The sequence below is a fragment of the Eschrichtius robustus genome, chromosome 5 (genome assembly GCF_028021215.1).
Source record: "Eschrichtius robustus isolate mEscRob2 chromosome 5, mEscRob2.pri, whole genome shotgun sequence".
Lineage (NCBI taxonomy): Eukaryota > Metazoa > Chordata > Mammalia > Artiodactyla > Eschrichtiidae > Eschrichtius > Eschrichtius robustus.
In genome coordinates this window covers 70,415,220-70,435,291 of record NC_090828.1, presented here as the reverse complement: position 1 = coordinate 70,435,291, position 20,072 = coordinate 70,415,220, and the positions used below count along the sequence as shown (strand labels likewise).

The following is a 20,072-nucleotide window of genomic DNA, read 5'->3' as shown; positions in this document are numbered from 1 at the left end:
ACACTTTGAAAAATGAATGAGTGGTGGTTAAAAAAAAAGAACAGACTAAAATTCCTGATGTAAAAGACAGAAGAGAGACTGTTGCTTAGGCAGAGGAATTTATCAAGTAGAGACTGTAATATATTTTCCTATAGAAATAATGGCAGTCGGGTTCTACAGTTCAATTAATATCACTAAAACAGCAGTCCAACTAATATTCAAGTTATGTAGTATATATGTGGCTTAATCTGGGAACCCAACCACTATTTTTATAAAATGCTTCTATAAGAAAATGCTCTCTGAAAGGCAAATAATAGACTTATGAATGAATTTTTGAAACAAACAATTTGTAAATTGAAGTTAACATCTAAGACAATTAACTTGTTGATAATCTTTGCTTTTGTCTTCTCATTTACTTACAAAGTTATAAAGAACATGAGATCAAAAGCTGTTTTTTATTACATAATAGTACCACTTTGCCCAACTTTTTCCTATTCTCTCTGCTCTTACCCCACCCAGCATTCATCATGTTACCTTATATGTAGTAGCTACTCATAAATCTTTTGCATACTGATCGTTTGATTTTTAATAGAACTATCACTCATCACAAAGAAAGTATATCCTGAGATACCTAGGGTTCTTGCTTCAACCTAGCTTTAATTTTAAATTACATTACAAAATTCTAAATGATCTCTAAAATATGAATTATAAACTCCAATTTTAATTGATATGGTTATACAGTATTAATAAAAATAAGTAAATTATAATACATTTGTATGTTTATCATTTTTTCCCACCTGACTTATAATTTAGAGGCAAATGGTTGTTGTACGGTCTAGAAAGCATCTTGGTTTAAAAGGCCTCAAAAGCCCTGTGTTTTAACCTACACTTTAAAAAATTTCCTCTGATGGGGACAGAGAGGGAATGACCTCTCATTCCAGGAAACATTAGAAGTGATCTAATGTCCTAGCAATATATCTATTCTTCTGTCTGAAAACAGTGTGTTTGTTTGGAGTTTAGGATGACCTACCTACTTATCTCTCAGATGGAGGAAGGTTGTGACTGGGGAAGAAGGACCCATCACACATTTGTTTTAAGTATGGTGACAAAAAGATACTTCACAAAAGACACTGTTTTGCCTTTGCAGGTGTAACTGTGTGGAACCACATAATCCTAGCAATGATACATTGAAGGAATGGAGGGAGTCCAATATTTCTGCCTCTGACATAATTTGGGAGAACCTAACTGTGTCGGTAAGTGAAACATTGAAAAATAAGTCATGGACTTCCCTGGTGGTGCAGTGGTTAAGAATCCGCCTGCCAATGCAGGGTACACGGGTTTAAGCCCTGATCCGGGAAGATCCCACATGCCATGGAGCAACTAAGCCCATGTGCTACAACTACTGAGCCTGCGCTCTAGAGCTCACAAGCCACAACTACTGAGCCCACACGCCTAGAGTCCATGCTCTGCAACAAGAGAAGCCACTGCAATAAGAAGCCCGCACACCACAACCCGCTCGCCGCAACTAGAGAAAGCCCGCATGCAGCAACAAAGACCCAACGCAGCCATAAATAAATAAATAAATTAATTAATTAAAAAAAAGAAAAATAGGTCATACCTTGAATCTTATTACTATAAGGGCTTTTATTGACATTTTGAATGAATTATTGCCACTAAGTTAAGTGTTTTAAACGAATACTATTATAAAAGTGATGGTTTTGATTTCATTCATTTCAAGTATGCATAAGTATACTGCGGTTTTCTTTCATTATTAAGTTTTTCCAGTAGTTATTAGGCCTGAGTTACTCTGAAAGCACACATATATGGCATAATGTGACTAGATTAGCTGAAAGCACATTAAATAAGAGTAGTGTTGACCTAAATGAAACCGTATGGCAGAACTAAGTCAGCCTTCTGTGTAAAGAACCCAGAATGCTTTTACTTTACTCTGTAATACTGCTCCAACTGTTCAGAGTATGTTAAGGGGGAGGGGATGTTTGTTAATATTTTAGTGTAAATATTGAACTTTTTGGGAAAACAAAAGTTACTTTTCTTAATAAAATTCTGGCACCTCCCTCAGGAAGATTTTCTTACTTCCATTTTCTCCTTATCCTCCATTCAAGAAAGAGAATGGCAACATATTTTTCACCTATCAAAGTTAAATCTTATACCTTTAAAAATATTTTTGGCTTTCCTCTTTTTTTGTGGTATCTCTTTTCCCCCTCACAGCTGAATTTCTCAATTCTTCTTAATCTCTTGCAATATTTGTGCACCTCCTTTTCCGTCTACATTTGCATCCTTTACTTCTGGTCAATCAAATCTCATAATTGGAAAAATCGAAAGTGTTCTGGTTTTAATAAGTATTAAAATCTGAGTCATTCTAGTTTCTTCTCTATTCTTTCCAGTTACAAACATTACAATCCAAAGCTTCTGCCACTTTATCTACCCGTATAAGCTCAAATCCCATTATAACTATGCACATAAAACTATATAAATTCTAGTTCATTTTATGAAAAACATATCATTTAGTAAGTGAGCCAGTTAGTGACACATAGAAATCTTTTTTGTTGTACAAATATTATAAAACTCTAAACATGATTCTTGTAAGAGCACTTGACCTATTGCCTATTTTCTCAATTTTCCTCATTAAATATTTTCTTTCAGAATCAAAATCAAATTACTTACCTTCTGTTTAAAATTCTATCTTGACCTGTATTTTACTACCTTTCCTCTTATGCTAGTCATTTGCTCTAAAATAAGCCTTCACTTACTTTTGTTGTTTTCTTCTGTTATAGTTAACATTTATTCTGTCCTATTTTTCCTTAGAAAAAATAACATTACCAAACTGTTTCCTTTCAGAGAGCCATTTAACTTGATCAATAAAAGAAATGATGAGCTGAACAAGAAAGAATGCTACAGTTATTCAGAATTTAGACATGGGATTGTGGTTGATCCATTCAGCAGTGCATCTTCCATTTATATTTCCCTTTTGTAAACTATAAAGATAATTATGTCTTGAGTCCCTTGCTTTTGTCCCTCATCTTGGTGTCCCCTACAATGCAGTAACCCAATAATCTCATCTCTAAATTATTTAACATGATAATTTACTCTGCGTTTTATAGTCTTGAATAATTTAATATTAAATAATAATATTCATTCCATGTAGTAGCAAACCCTGAATCATAACTTTCGAAGAGACTCATAGCATAATTGATCTAGCTAGCCATGAGTTAATTTTAAATATTAGAAGTTTTAGGGTCAAGCAGAGTACAGTGAAAAATATTTTGCAATCAAAGCAAATCTAGCACTGTGGTTTTTTTCTTTAAGTTCTGTACTAGGAGTTAACATTCTGGTAGAAATTTTCATATTATTTTTCATTAGTTAAAAGCAGTTTTTGCAATAGGTAATCGCTAATCTTTACCAGAAATAGCATTTATCACCAAAGGGAATGCTACATAATGAAAAAATCTTACAATTTTTAAGTCAATGAGGGCCATAAAATTGTTTTGTCTTAATTGTTATTCTGGGTTTTCTTTCCTCAGAATAACCATTAGTATCACCAAAAACATTGTATTAATAAAGCACTGTGCTAATGGCTATTATAACTAGTTTTGTAAAAATAGTCATGTAATATTTACTTTGTATATTATTCACATGATAATTTTTAATTGAATTGTTACATATCTCATAAATTGTAATTTATACCTTGCTAACTCAGCAAGGGCAAAGAACTTTAGCTTTCTTTGATTCTCCCAAACAGCTGTATGCATAGTAAGTGTTCAATAAATATTTAATGATCATTTTGAAAAATAGTCTCAAATCACAAATTTACTATTTAATGTAAATGTCTTGTTTTGGTTTATTTTGTTTCCCAGCTTTATTGAGGTATAATTGGCAAATAAAAATTGTGTATATTTAAGGTATACAATATGATGTTTCGGTATATGTATATGACGTGAATGATTACCACAATCAAGCTAATTAACATATCCATCACCTCACATAGTTAACCTTTTTTTTTTTTTTTTGGTGAAAACAATTAAGATCTACTCTCTCAGCAAATTTCAATTATTTAATGCAATATTATTAACCATAGTCACCGTGTTATACATTAGATCTTCATAATTTATTCATCCTGCATAACTGAAACTTTGTACCCTTCGACCAATTTTCCCCATTTTTCCCCTCTCCCCAGCCATTGGTAACCATCATTCTACTCTCTGCTTCTGAGTTTGACTTTTTTAGATTCCACATGTAAGTTAAATCATACAGTGTTTGTCTTTCTGTGTCTGGCTTATATCAGTCAGCATAATGTCCTCCAGATTCATCCATGTTGTTGCAATGGCAGGATTTCCTTCCTTTTTAAGGGAATGATATTCCGTTATATATTTATACTACATTTTTTTAATCCATTCATCCATTGACAGACATCTAGGTTATTTCCATATCTTGGCTATTGTGAATAATGCCTAATTCAAGTGTTTTATAGCAAGCTAGAATACTTAGATTTCTATGTTTATATATATTTTTAGCAGTATCTCAAAATCTGTCATTATAAAGGGATTCCTAGGCGAGGTTTAAAATATTCACAAGCAATTAACTAGCAATTGGTTAAGAAATGTTTTAGTTCCAGAATTACATATTTAGCTTATATATAAGTAAGGGGCAGGACACTAATGCCAACTTTAATTTCTTATTTTATCAAACTTAATTTTTACCAATTTATAACACTGCTGAAACTTAGAACGTGTTGAAGAATAATTAGTAGAAATGAGTTTGTCAACAAGCATTTTTTCATTTTTGTAAGTGAAACCATATGTGAGACTCAAAATAAGAGAACAGGATTTGGATTTAGTTTTCTCTTCCAAATCTCAGGACTTGTTTTGTGTGTGTGTGTGTGTGTGTGTGTGTGTGTGTTTGTGTGTGTTAAAGGTACAGTTAGTATAAACCAGAAAATAAATGTAGAACTTAGTAGTTCACAATTTTTCTTTTTTAAATAGCGTACTGTCCCCCTAAAAGGAAGAAAAAATAAATACGCTTTTCAAATTTGCTTTGAATTAAAGTAACTAGGCAAGCTATTGGCAATGTATTATAGCTTGTAAGACAGTTGGTGTCTATGTTCCTAAGAATTGAGAACAAGACCCAGCCAAGTCCAAGACTTGGAGGACTTTTATATCTGCACGAAAGACTGATCACAAATATTTAGATAATGTGTTTACAACAGAGCTTCTAGCTCCTCTTTGTATTTATCCATTCTTCTTAACCATTACTTTGCTTAGTAATTGCTATACTAGTATCTCTGGACAAGGGGCAAGGGACGGGACTAAAAAATTCAAGGATTCATTTTTGCTACTTTATATTTTAACAGAGTTTTGAGAGAAGGAAAATTAAAGCTATAATTAAGGCCTGGGGGATTTTTCTTTGGTTTTTCAATTAGCCAAGTCATTGTGCTCTATATTAACATAGATAATTGGAATTCAACTTTAGCAAAGAATGTAGCATTTGCAGTTAGATTAGAAAAGGGAATGGAATTGTTTTAGATAATTATAAAGTATACAAACAATATTTCTCAAGAATCCTAGCCTTAGGGGTAGCTGCCCCAAGTAGATTTTACTAGTTTGTTTTTGGATAACCATGTAACAATCTGTGATTTAGTCTAGAATCTTTTGAAGGTATTTGTTTTCTGCTATACAAGGACTCCAGGGCCTGAAGCTTTGTTCATTGGACAGTCTCTGTTGGTGATCAGTCCGTCAGTCCATATTTTTCTCTAAGATCTTTAAGTATATGGCACAATTCAGTTTCTGTTCAGGTCCAGATATCTCAAGTACTAACAAGGTCACTGGATCACTTAAACCATTCTTTTCTCTGTTTTGAAATAAAAAATTAAAATTTAGTGTTCTAATCTTTAAATTAAAATAGTGAAAAGCAAAACGTTTTTTAAAAGTTTTAATTTCAAAATATTAATGTTTAAAATGCTCAGTTTTTTTCCTCCAAGAAAGGAAATTTTTTTGACTTTGCTGCCACCTCATGGCTAAGGCAGCAATTAGAAATGATCCTTCAGAGGCTTATAAAATATGTACCAGGAAAAAAAAGAAAAGACCATGAAGAAGTCATAGTAAATATGAACTTTGCATTGCTCCTATACTAACTTTTTCTCTTTTGTTCTATAATTTAAATTTGAGCCCCATCTTTGACTTTCAGTTTCACTTCAGTAATAATGTATCATAGTTTTTTGTTGCTTTTCTCACCTTTCTTGGGAGCTTTTGGACTAGATAATTCTACAAAATCATTGTTCTTCTTTAATAATATTCCCACCAAAGGCGTCGTGTTTGTATCACAACTCTGCTGCCACCCAGCAGCGGTGAGCCCATAGCCAATTACTTAACTTCTCTACACCTCAGTTTCCTCAGACATGAAATAGGAATAATAACAACTACCTATTTTAGAGGGTTGATGTGAAAATTCATTAAGATGGTGACTGATAAATCAGTTAGTTTTATAGATTTAAACTTAATTTGAAAAGGCAAGAATTTTAGAAATGGTTCATATTGCTCACTACCTATCCAAATAGGAGCCATAACTGAACAACTTCAGCAACTCAACTGCAAGTGATCTTAAGATGTTAGTTTTCTGAAAGAAACGTGTCCACCTTTTTTTTCTTAAAAGCTCCATTTGTTTTACTTCCTCTGGCAGGAATGCAAATCATTGCATGGAGAGTACGTTGGACGAGCCTGTGGCCACGAGCACCCATATGTTCCAGATGTTCTATTTTGGTCAGTGATCCTGTTCTTTTCCACAGTTACTCTGTCAGCCACACTGAAGCAGTTCAAGACTAGCCGCTATTTTCCAACCAAGGTACTTAGACTACAATTTTTCTGATCAAAATGTGAACCAACATAAAGCATGTTATGGAGTCATGTGTGTTTTAGGACAAAAGAAAGAGCTATCGCTGTCGTTAAAGGAGCCACTAAAAGGTTTCTGTGTGATTGAGCTGCCAGATTAGGACTGGGCATGGTGAGGGAGGTAAAAGAGAAAGCATTTTGTGATACAGTGCTAGGAGTACACATTCCCTCCAGGCTTATCTCCTAACTTCAAATCCCAGAGATAAACTCCCACTTTCCCACTTTCATTTTTGGAACTCAGAAGCACACACTGCATTACTGATTGTCACTTTCTTGCCCAGCGAACAGTGGGAGCTATTCCAGCCTGACAGACACCTCATAGGAGCCACCGTTACATTCTGTAATTGGGAAAGCCCTGCAAGACTCATTGGAACACTACCCTCTTTTTCATTTTTAAAGTGTCAGTCCCTCCGCCTAACCCACCACGTTTGCATCTGCATATTTGGAAAGGAAAGTAAACAGAGAAACAGCTTAGTTCAATATTTAACACTGCAAAGTAACACCTATAAGGTCTGACTCAGCCAAAAAAGAAGGAAGGAAGGGAGGGAGGGAGGGAGGGAGGAAGGAAGGAGAAAAGAAAAAGAAAGAAGAGAAACAAGAAAACAAGCTTTTTAGGGATGAGCTAAAAATTGTGATGGAAATTCTACTCTGGGAAAATGTTTTAAGAACTGTTGTTTGAGAGAAACTTCTGTTTTTCTTACCTCTTCCTTCCCTAAGGTGGAAGATTCATTTCTTTCCCCCCAAAGCTTAATTTGATTAATATAGAATTATTTTTTTGTATCAAACTCCTGCATTTTGTATGTGTTTGTGTGTGCGTCATAAAGGCAGCCTAATAAAAGGCAGATCTTGTTGATTATTGTTTAAGAATTTTTCTCAATGGAGGCTTTATAAAAGAGAAATGGCTTTAAAAACTGGCTTACATAGAATAACTTTTAAATTTGCTTACTCTGGTGTGCACATTACCTGCTGCCATACTTGTAGCTCAGATAAACTAACTAAAATATTATGCTTCTTCAATAAAAATAGATAATTTTATTTTATGGTATTTCAGGTTTATCATATTAAAATGTTACCTACGTGAGAAAGAGTACTAAAATATAGCGAAATTCTAGCCATGCAACCTTATTCTGTGAGATAAATATTCACATACTGGAATTCATAATAAACTTAGATTTTTATCAGCACTGCTGATGTAGTGCTATTGTATCACGCAAGATTCCCATAATAAACTTAGATTTTAAATAAATACTGAAAACAGCACAATCACCATTGTAGCTATTCCATAATGCCTCATTTTGAAAATGTTGAGTGTGTATTCATCCTAATGACAGAGATACATAAATATAAATATGACAAGAGTTAGTAGTAATATTATAGTCTGCATAAAATATAATATTATGATATTATGTCATAAAGTGTTTATAAAGTGTGATTCTAGATTATGTTCCTGAGTATTCTTCACTGTTTATAGTTCCTTCAAGTGACAAGTGTTTTCATTATGTTTAGGTTCGATCCATAGTGAGCGACTTTGCTGTCTTTCTTACGATTCTGTGTATGGTTTTAATTGACTATGCCATTGGGATCCCATCTCCAAAACTACAAGTACCAAGTGTTTTCAAGGTGAAGTTATCATAGGATTTACTATCATCTCTCCATCTCTGTAGGTCTAATTTTTATTCAGATGATGGCTATAACCCTAGTACTTGGGATTTTCATGAAAATATAAAGAATATAGATTAACATAACAGTAAATAAAATGCCCAGAGCATGACTAAAACTTTGGCCTAATATTAAAAAAAATAGAAATCGCAGAAATAGAAACCTAGAGGCAGCTTGAAAAAATTTTCTGTCAATTATTCCAGTGGGAATATCTATATTCTTAAAAGATAAAGAAGCATTTTGAAAGTAAGGGTAATGCACAGTGGATAGGGCTTGAAAACAGATAAAATTAGGTCTGGAATAGAGTTCAGACCACGTTACTAACTATGCAACCTTGGGCCAGTTACTTAACCTCTCTGAGCCTGTTTTCTCACCTATCAAAAAGAGCTAGGGACTTCCTCAAAGAATTGTCAAAATGATTTCCTTTGGGACTCATCTCAGGCACCAGCCATGTTTGAACCTTTCCCTGAACCCATGATGTGACCAAACGTCTTTTTGACATTTTTACATAGTGACCTGGATACACATCTAAAATAAGAGTTATACACAGTGGTCAATGTGATACTTGTAAATGTAAATAAATTTGCCAATCATAAATGATAAATATTAATATGATTTTATTTAATATAGGTATTGATTGAGAACACAAATTTGTGAGTCAGTCTGTCAGAGTTGAAATCCGATCTCCACCACTTACTAGCTTTGGGACCTTGAAAAATTTACTGAACCTCTCTATGCCTCAGTTTCCTTATCTGTATCTTCTTTAGACTGTTGTGAAGAAAAAATGAGTTAAAATATTTAAAGCACTTAGAATAGTGTCTGGTACCTTATAAATGCTTTGTGAATATTATTATTATTAAATATATAATTCACTTGGCACATCAGTTTATAATTAGGGCTTTCCTGGTATTATCTGTAAGACTTAATTTGATTAGGTATTCTTTAATCCAGTTAATAACTGTGCATTCTTTAATTTTTCACAGCCCACAAGAGATGATCGTGGCTGGTTTGTTACACCTTTAGGTCCAAATCCATGGTGGACAGTAATAGCTGCTATTATTCCAGCTTTACTTTGTACTATTCTAATTTTTATGGACCAACAGATTACAGCCGTCATCATCAACAGAAAAGAGCATAAGCTAAAGGTATATTTTAACATCCATTTTCATGTAAATCATTGTGATTCAACTGATGTCAATTGATGTTTATTATACTTTGTATTCTATAGTCATTTGCATAGTGAAATATTAAAATATTTTCAGATTCATAATTTTATTTTCTATATTCATGGTACTTTGTCTTACGATAAGTTCAAAATTAATTAATTAATTATTAATTAATTAATTTGTTTATAGCACTTGGCTGAGCTCTGAACTCTGGAACCCTACCTCCAGGACTTAAAATTTAAAAACATTGCCGAAGTTCTAGCTTTCTTTACCATGTTTAACACATTGTAATGAAATAGTCTATTTCGGTGAAGTGTAGCTTTTACCAATTTGTCTTACGTCTGGGATTCTTCTATTTCTCTATTTGACCCTAAGTATGTCTATTAGATTGCATTCATTTTGGAACAAATTACATCTTCAAATAATTCTCATTTTCTTTAGTCGTTCCTCCATCTATAATGTCTAGGACATCAAAACCCAGTCATAAATGTTACAGTTTGTGACATCTTTGTTGAGCTTTAGTGCAGATTTTAATGACTTTCTTTTACAAAGAGAATAAATATGAATGTACCTTATTTATTATATTCTGACCCTGCCATTTTGCAACTGTGAATAATTAGCTGTTCACTGGCGTGCAATTTGTCTGAGATGCGTAATGTGAGCACTGTCATTTATAGGAATGTGTTAACTAAAATCAAAAAAATCATTGAATGGTTAAAAGTACTCTGAATCAAACCTTACAAAAACAGAACAGGCACAATCTTGTTTTTTCTGGTATCATGGGATAATTGCCAGCTATCTTCACATACTCTTTAAACTCTAGGAAAAGTTTCATTGTCAGAGCAACAGAAATCATACTTTATAGAATTTTTAAGTATGTTTGTTAGAAAGACTTAAAAATCAGATTGATTGAACTATTTGATGGGAAGTAGTAATGACATAAGTATAAGAAAGCACAGTTATTTGTAATAAATCTTACTGAAAAGGAATTTTGTCTATTATATTGGGGAGAATGTGTGTCTCTCTTAAAATAAAGAGCATTCTTTATTCTCTTTGTAGAAAGTAACTTAAGTGTGCTCAAAACCTTTTTTAAAATGAGTTCATATTCACTTCTTGTTTTTGTCAAAAAATTTTTTGATTATTAAAGATGTATTCTACGAAAATATCACATGAAGTCTTAGGAACTAGACCAGTGATGTGCTGGTACATGTTTAACAGCCAGTCCTCTGTGTATAAAAAGAAATACCCTGATTTATAATGTTTGCCGATTTTCATGATATGAATACTCCCATCGTGGCCCATTTCAAGCTACCGAAGTGACATCAATTGGCAGGAAAAAATTTGAAAATTAAACAATTGGTTCTTATAAGTCTGTATGAGCTGGCTCCAAAATACTGCTGAACTACATTATTCAATATTAGAAACTTTGAATCATTTACAGCTCTCAAAACAAGAAATTCAGATTTCCAAATTAGTGGTCAACTTATTTAATATCAATCATTCAAAAATATTATTTGCTTTTAAAATATCAGCCTTCTGCAAAAGCAAATACCACCACAACTTAATTATTAAAGTTATGTAGTTGATTAAGTAGATCTATAAAACTGGTGTTAAGAACTTAATGTTGAATGCTGTTAGTCTGCTACTCTCTAAGAAGTAGGAAAACATTTTTCCTAGTCACCAGTTTATTTTTTAAAACTGAAAACATCTCTATTTTTCCCATTTCTGTTTTTATTATATACTGAAATATGTATTTTCATACTACATATGTTGCTTGTTGTTTTTACATAAGAGCATTATAATGGTAATTATCCAATGCCAACAGTATAAATATAAATCTGCATTATCATTTTTAATGGCAGTATATATATTTCCTTGTATGGCACATGTTTTAAATGAACTGAAAGACTCCTGTTTTAGAAAGAAAGTAAGCTATGTAATCATTGTTTCCCTTTCAAAGGAAGTTGGTTTGGGTTTTTTTTGGCTCTTATAATTAGACAGAAATATCACTGATTTCACTGAGAAATTTCCCTTGTAAAATTTTTTTCGAAATATTAGTGGAATCATTAAAACAGAATGGGGAAGTAAATGAAGAATTGCCCAGGGTGATGTTACCTTTTTGGCTGTCCTGTATGCTTGCTGTTTCCAGATCTCTCCACCTTATAAATCACATATTGCTTGCTCCTCGTTCTTCATGAGCCCATGGTAGGCCCTTGACATTCACAGACTTTCCAAAGCTCCAGATCAACAAATATACTATATTTACCTCCCCTTTACATATCGTATAGAATAGCTAAAATATAATAAAGCATTCTTTAAGTGGTCCTTTCAAGTATCTGCATTTATAAACTTAAATGTAGAACTAAAGCATTTAATATTTTTGTCACTGAAACAAACTTGAGACTATATTATTAAACTATATTACATTATTTGTACATTACTTTTTATTGTACAAATGGCTATGTAATCAAAAGATTCATATTTTACCCCTTAATAGCCTGGATTTAGTAAACAGCAAATCTGGCTTAATCATAAACTTTGCTACATTGCCACAAGCAGAAGAGTTAGTCTTTTCTTGGCCACTATGAGTCTGAACACCCCATTCTCCTCCTTGGATATGGATATTTGCAAAGTAAGTTCCTTCTAGTGAAGACATATTTTATCTACACCGAACACTTTTTTTTTTTGGCCTTTAACCCTTGTCTTCTCTAAGCTTCACTACAGTGTGGTCTGCTGCTACTGATTTTCCTGTTAATAACAGCAAAAAATCACTTTCTCAGAATGTTCTTTACTCAGAGTAATGGTTTGTTCCATAGCCGCTCTCCCGCCTGTTGCTTCCCTGAAGTGTTTGCACAGTCTCTGGCTTTAACTTGAACCACATTGTCACAAAAAGACACATGTTTCTTGAATATATCCCCAGACCACAAGTTAACCACGTTTTCCGCTTTTACTTATTTTCTTTTCTCCCTTGAAAACCCTTTTTTGCCTTGGTTGGAGCATTCCCTGAGATAGTTTAATGAATGATGATTTCTAGCTTCTGTATCAAGCAGCTGGTAGAGGCCACATCATGTATCTAAGTCTACATCACATATCCGAGTCACCTAGAAATTGATCATTTCATTCTGTATCTCTCCCAAACTTATATTTTAGATCTTTTCACTTTTTCTTCACTTCCATTACCAAATCCAGTAGTTGGTTTTCTTTTAGAGGATTTTTTCCTGCCATTAAAAATCTCTTTATCATTTTGTGAGTGTTACTGCATACGTAATAAAGCTGTGTTGAGCTGAAGAGTCTAGCCCCAACTCACAGGTTAAGTGACTAACTCCTCCCTCAGAATGAAGAATTTCAAGATTAGCAAAACTCTAACTCACTGCACCTCATGATCCTTTGGGTCACTCAAAAGTATCAGAAGTTGCAAATGTAAAAAGTTGAGAATGCAGATTTCATCTGTATTGTATACAGACGTAAATTCATACTCTCTCTAGCATTTCCCATTTGTTTGTTTCTTCCCTAGAGAAGTGGAATAAGCATTGGTTAACTGAATCCCTTTGAAAAGCTTTAAAAATGTCCACTTTTTAAAAAAAGTACATTCTCTAAAAGTGGATAGATAGATATGATCTTTCAGAAAAGAAAGTTTCTGTTAAGATACAACGGTGGGCTTTTCTACATGTTTCCGTAGACAGTTCAGGCTTCTTTTGACATCATCTTTAATAAACAGCAATACAATTCCAGACCACTTGAGTAAACGGATGCATTTGCAACATTCGTTTGGCACTACATTCTCTTGATGATTATGGCATTTGATATGTTCTTTTTTGCCCTCTTTGTCAGCCTGGTTCTTCATGTCAATCTATAGTCTTTTATGTGGTTAACTTGACAGATGCAGGAAATTGCTGCCAAGCTTTGAGACGAGTTTTTTCAGCAGTGGCATCTGGGTATCAGATGGTCCTCTTGGCTGGCCTCTTGTCTTGCTGCATGTTGGTTTTAGTGGGGTCTGCTGCGGCATCACCTGTTGCTATGCTCCCTTTTCCTCCCATATGTCCATTTCCCGTGATTCATGGATGAATGTGAGAATAGAAGCTCTGGTTCTGTCTTTATTTCAGAAAAAAAATCTACAGAAATATGTTAGAAGGTGCACAGTTCTCTCTCTGACAAAGGGATACTTCCCTTTGGCTGGCATGCCTATCAGCTAATAATACGGTTACAAAGACCATGTTTTTGAAGACATTTTAAATGAAAGGCAAGAAGAAGGATAATGATTAGTTAGTGGAAGTGCCAGAACTGCTTTATTTCCCTTGATTCACATTAAATCAAGATGCTCCCATTGTTGTATAACATAATCAGGGGGAAATTGTATTTTTGTTTTTATTATCTACTTGGTCTTTACAAAGCCAGCTTTCTAAGTTTAAAAAAGGAGATTATTAAAAAAAAAAAAAAAAAAAAAAAAAGGAGATTATTCCCTCGGAAAGCATTATTTTGTCTGCTTCCTGCAATCTAGAATCCCACTGTTTACATTTGTATCATATTTTTAAAACACTAAGACAAGAGCTGTAGGAAATCGCTCTCACGAAGAAGGCCTTCCTCATATTATTAAGCCATAGGGAGCATGGACCCTGGGAGAGTCCAGGGTGTACTAAACGCACAAGCCTGACTCTCAAGGCCCCATGTCCTTTGCCTCCTCTAATGTTTACCTCTCAGCTACTAGCACCTCTTCCATTCTCTCTTAGCAGTACCACAACTTTGCAAAACCGCCCAGGGGGCACCATTCACATTGTATTGCCTCAGCGGTAGAGGCTTAAGGGTCGGGTCCTTCGCTGTTCTATATTCTTCACACTCCAGAGTTCCTAGGACAAAACACTCCTCTAACTGGTTAAGATGTGGTTCTTTAATGGGACTAAAATTTGAGTTCTATGCAACTACATTTTCCAAAATGTTCTGCAAAAGGACCAGGGGACCAGAGTACGGCCCTAGTGAAGCTAGTTACACCTTTTTGGTCATGCTGACACCAGGGTGTTTCTCTTCCCACCCTCCATCTCTTAATAATGAAAATCTCTCCCGAGTTACTAGCAAAACACGTTTCTAGAGTCATATTCACAAGGGAAATTGAGTTTAGGCATTTGGATGAACTGGAGCATTGCCCCAGCTAAGCTGACCCAAGGAGGGGTGCCACGGAATCGGTGACAATGCAGGAGGAAAAGGTCCTTATGTGGTATCTGTCATTTTCTCCTCACTGTCAGCTCCTACACTTTTATAATTTGGCAGGCATAAGCAGAAAGGGAAGGAAGTGCAACCGATTTTAAGGGTGTTTTTCTTAATAAAACAACAAAATAAAATAGCAGAAAGAAAACACTACCATGACAAATACACATCAAATACTCAGTATGTTTCACCCTCCAGGCTATAATAGCTTTCAGATTAACTAGAAACTGCTTGCAGCTTGGTAAAACTGCCTGTAAGAAAAGCCAAAATTATTCCTCTAGAGTAATTGGTAATTTTTGCTCGTGTTCATAATAATAAATTTAACAGCTATATTTATTTTAAAATTATACCTGTTTGATTCTAAAAACTGTTTCAGTAATGCATATTTCCTTTTAAAAAAGTCAATCTGTAACTTTTTGATTGCTTATTGTATGTCAATGATTGCACTAAAAACTGAGATATACTGAGAAATTGTATGATAAGTTTACCTGCCCTTAAGAAACATTTATATATTTTTACTGAGGATCCTTGAAACAAGTGAGTACAAAAGAAAAATGTATTGTTCAACTGCTAGAATATAATAGCCCCTAACATTTACTGGGTACTTACTAATATATCAGACATTGTTCTAAATGATGTGCAAAATCATTTGCAAATTATTTAATTCTCACAACAACCCAGCAAGATGTCTCCTGTTATCGTCACCATTTTTCAGACAGGGAAACAGAGGCACAAGAAGTTAAATGATTTGCCCAAGACCATTGGTTGAACCAGCATTTGATTCCAGGCCACCTGTCTCCAGAACTTATACCCTTAAGCACTTTATTACACTACCTCTCATGAAGTAGTCATTAAGAGTTGGAATGTAAAGTAACATTTGCTGCCTCTGAGGCTTTACACTGTCAATTTCCTATGGGGGATGGAGGAAGAGGGTAACTCGGTTCTTCCCCATTCTTCAGTTTGTCTCCTCAGAGAACTCTTAGCTCATCACCCTCCCCTAGGGAGCAGTCTCCAGGTCCCCACACCTCCACAGGTCCCTTGCACCCATTTTTCCTCATTTACATTTCCTGCCTGGTTCAAGAAAGCTCCGAAGTTTGCAACATCTGGAGGCCAGTGACAGCACGGGAGGATCATAGAGGAGATAGAAAACACAAATACTATCACTTTAAGGAGAGGCCAGATTTTTCCAGGGCTGAAACTGAAACAGATGAGAACAAGATGCAGTAGTAATATATTAAGATAAAAATGAGTATGTATGGAAGCTTAGGTTCTATGATATTATTTTTCCCAGTAAAAGTCAGCCACTGAGACAAAACAGGGCAATTGGAAACTGAAGGTTTAAGAAGAGTTTTTCTTTAGGAGATGTTAGCAGAAAGGCTTCTTGGGTATTGTCAGGAAGTGGTTTCTAGTCACAGCCAGGCCATTCTTAGCTCTGCTGTGGACACAGCCCTTACTTTGTTTTCTCAGCCTGATGCCTAGTATGTAATTGGTGCTCAATATTTTTCATATGAATTAATGATGAAAGACTAGACATATGAACTGCAAATTAACCTGCCCATTTAAGGAACCAAAGTGAAGTGACTGTATTTGATAATGACTTTACCTATTCAATAGAAATAGAATGGAAACTAATGTACCATTAAGCCAGAATTACATTAAATCTATTAAAATATATAGAAGCCACTATAATCATAATTGCAGTAGGAACACCTGCAGATTTTCTTTAAGTGGATTATATATTTTGAGACTGTTATCTTTTTTAATTTATTTTGCATTTTAGAATCATTTATACAAGATTCAAGATAGTATCTCTTTTCTGTTCTTTACTGTTCCATGGTGGTGGTGTCATTGGTCTCTATGCCAAATTCAGGTAGTATGAGAATCCTCTTTTCTTTCTCTTAACAGAAAGGTTGTGGGTACCATCTGGATCTATTAATGGTGGCCGTCATGCTTGGTGTGTGCTCCATCATGGGCCTGCCGTGGTTTGTGGCTGCCACTGTCCTCTCCATCACTCATGTCAACAGCCTAAAACTGGAATCAGAATGTTCAGCTCCGGGAGAACAACCCAAATTTCTTGGCATTCGGGAGCAAAGGGTTACTGGGCTTATGATTTTTATTCTTATGGGTTCATCAGTCTTTATGACCAGTATTCTGAAGGTAATGAAATCTGCCTTTATGAATTTGTGAGAAGGCAGAATATATGTATTATTGTTTAAGAAATTTCATTTGAATCTAAGCCATCAATTTGTAAATATTGTATGGCATGTGATGAAAGTGATGAATTTTTTTTTACCATGTTTATATAGCTTCTTAACAAGGGAAATTATGTGCTATATTTTAGAATCCTTAAATACATAAAAAATGTAATCTGGCAGAGTAAAATTTGATGTGGAAATTATTATTGTAATTTTGAAATGAAAATCAGGTTATGGGAAAGAGTCACTCATCTCTGACTGACCTGTGACCTGAATTTACTGTAGGCCTACACAAAATAAAGTTTCTATTTTCTTGTCAGTGGACAGATATATTTGCAATTAATATTACTTAATATAAGGTAGAGGTGCAGAGATAAGCAATGTCATGGTCATGGCCACATATGCAGTTTTGTATTTTAAATGTTTCATAAAACTACTACATGAACATCATTATTATACATACTTATTTTTTTATGTTTCAAGTAGTTGAATCCTGAACTTTCTGAATGTATTTGGGTTTATTAAGCCCCATCATAGTTTTACTGACAGCTATTTTTCTGTGTATAAAATTAATCTCAATTTATGAAATAAAGTATGTCTCACTTCTATCCTTAAAAAAATAAAATAAAATAAAATAAAATAAAATAGTTGAATCCATTTTAAAGAGGATTAAAGAGTAATTGTTTTGTCATATAATTTTGACAGGTATTTCAAAGTGTGTTAATTGTATTTTAAATTATAACTCATTTTAGTTGTCCATAATTTGAAAATTCTAATTGAATTATTTAATAATTTATACAAGTTTACCTTTATTTAATAATTTACACAATTTGCAAGAACTAATTTCTATGTTATATAAGTAATTACAGAGAAACAATGATGCTGAGGTATTCCAATAAGAAGAGAAAAATTGAACGATCCACATGTTTACAAGTACCTGGTGTGATGTAGGAACAATGTTTAAATGTTAACTCCATTCTTCACCTTTAATCTAAATATCTTACCATTGTGAAACAAAATTCAAATTTCCCTAAAGCAGCATGATAATAATAGTTAATATTTATTGTTTATTACATATCATATGTGTTTTTTTGGTTTTGACCTGTTAAATACTTATAACAGACCTATTATTAACCCTTTTTAGATATTGGGAAACTAAGGCACAGAGAGCTTAGGTAACTTACCTAAGGTTATGCAGCTAAAAAGTGCTTAGAGCTGGGATTTTAACCCATGTCTTCGGGCTCTGCCCTATACTGCTTCTAAAATATTTATTTATTTTTCTGTGTTTTTCTTTGGAAGTGCAGAATATATTGACCACATTGTACTTGAAAATAACTTGCGCCTTTTTTCTAATTGTTCTTTTACAGTTTATTCCTATGCCAGTGCTATATGGAGTGTTCCTTTACATGGGTGCTTCATCGCTAAAAGGAATTCAGGTAAATTACAGAAATGCAAGCACATCTGTGATGACTTATCTTAAGGTCTGTTGATGCTAAGTCACGTGGTAGCTAAAAAAATGCCATTATCTGAGGAGCAGCTTTCAGACTACAATTAAATTTCTTCAAACTGGTTCATAATCTGAGGGTACTTTTGTTTACTATGAGTATATTAAAACTGTAAAAGGTTTAGACTTTATAATCCTTTCAGAAAAAGATAGCAGTACATTTAAAAATATATCCAAATACTTTTGATCTTTGATACTGTGATCATGTATGTGGACATCTATCTATGACAACAGAAAAAAAATTTTGCACAAAGATGTTCCTTGTAACACATATTATCAAAATATTGGAAACAACCCAATTATTCAACAGCAGTAAAATAATTAAGCTATCTAAGGTACATTAATTTAAAATTGATAAATATGATGACTATAAAAATAACAGTAAAAATGCTTATGACAAAGTGAAATGCAAAGTGAAAAAGTGGTAAAACGAGTTGTAGCTACGATAGGTTTATAAAACTGTGAGTGTGGGTGGATTAAAAAGGAAGGTAGAGAAATAAAGACAATTTATTAAGGTAATAAGATCCTGGGTGATTTTTTTTCCTTTTATGTTTGTTTTCCTGTTGTTATTACAATTGTCTTTATAGAATTATTTTGTAAATTAATAAGGAAAACCTTATTAATTGTTTAAGTATTGGTTAAATAAATATAGTTTTTGTATTAATCTCCCATTGCTACATTACAAATTGCTATGAAACGTAGTGGCTTAAAACAGTAAACATTTATTATCTCACAGTTTCTGTGGGTCATGAATTTGGGAACTTACTGCCTGGGTGATTCTGGCTCAACATGTCTCATGTGGTTGCTATCAAGATGTGGACAAGAGCCGCAGTCATTTGAAGGCTTGAATAGGACTAGAAGGTGTATGTCCAAGATGGCTTATCATATAGCTGAGGGCAAGAGACATTAGTTCCTCTCTGGCTATTGGTAGGAGGCCTCTCCATCAGACACTTAAATGTCCTCACACTAGAGAAGCTACCTTCCATCCAAGTGAACAATACGAGAGAGAATGAGGGCAAAGTCACTGTGCCTAATGACAATCTCCAAAGTCACGCACGGTCACTTCCACTTTTTTTCTATTTGTTAGAAGCAAGTCATTGTGTCCAGTTTGCACGCACAGGGAGGGCAATTAGAGTCCATCTCTTGAAGAGAATAATACCAAAGAATTTGTGGACACATTTCAAAAGTACCACAAGATTATTCTAAATTTTTACAGAGGCTGTTGACAAATTATTCCTGCTTATGTTACCGTAGTGGGTTGAATACTGCCTCTTCCCCCCCCATTCATATCTACCTGGAATCTCAGAATGTGACCTTATTTGGAAATAGAGTCTTTGCAGATGTAATTAGTTATGGATTTCAAAATGGGCTCACCCTGGATTTAGGGTGAACCCTAAATCCAATGACCGGGGTCCTTATAAGAAGAGGAGAGGACACAGAGAGACATAGGAAAGAAAGCCACATAAAG

General features: G+C 34.0%; 1 protein-coding gene across 3 annotated transcripts in view; it reads left to right on the top strand.

Moving 5' to 3' along the window:
* Positions 1-20,072, top strand: part of SLC4A10 (solute carrier family 4 member 10) — a 208,257-nt gene that overhangs the window by 166,519 nt on the left and 21,666 nt on the right. For all 3 annotated transcript variants that reach the window (XM_068545005.1, XM_068545006.1, XM_068545004.1), the window contains 6 exons: positions 1,127-1,232; positions 6,673-6,834; positions 8,388-8,501; positions 9,524-9,685; positions 16,811-17,062; positions 18,468-18,536. In XM_068545005.1, the coding sequence (XP_068401106.1) occupies positions 1,127-1,232; positions 6,673-6,834; positions 8,388-8,501; positions 9,524-9,685; positions 16,811-17,062; positions 18,468-18,536 (865 nt within the window). The remainder of the gene's footprint in view (positions 1-1,126; positions 1,233-6,672; positions 6,835-8,387; positions 8,502-9,523; positions 9,686-16,810; positions 17,063-18,467; positions 18,537-20,072) is intronic.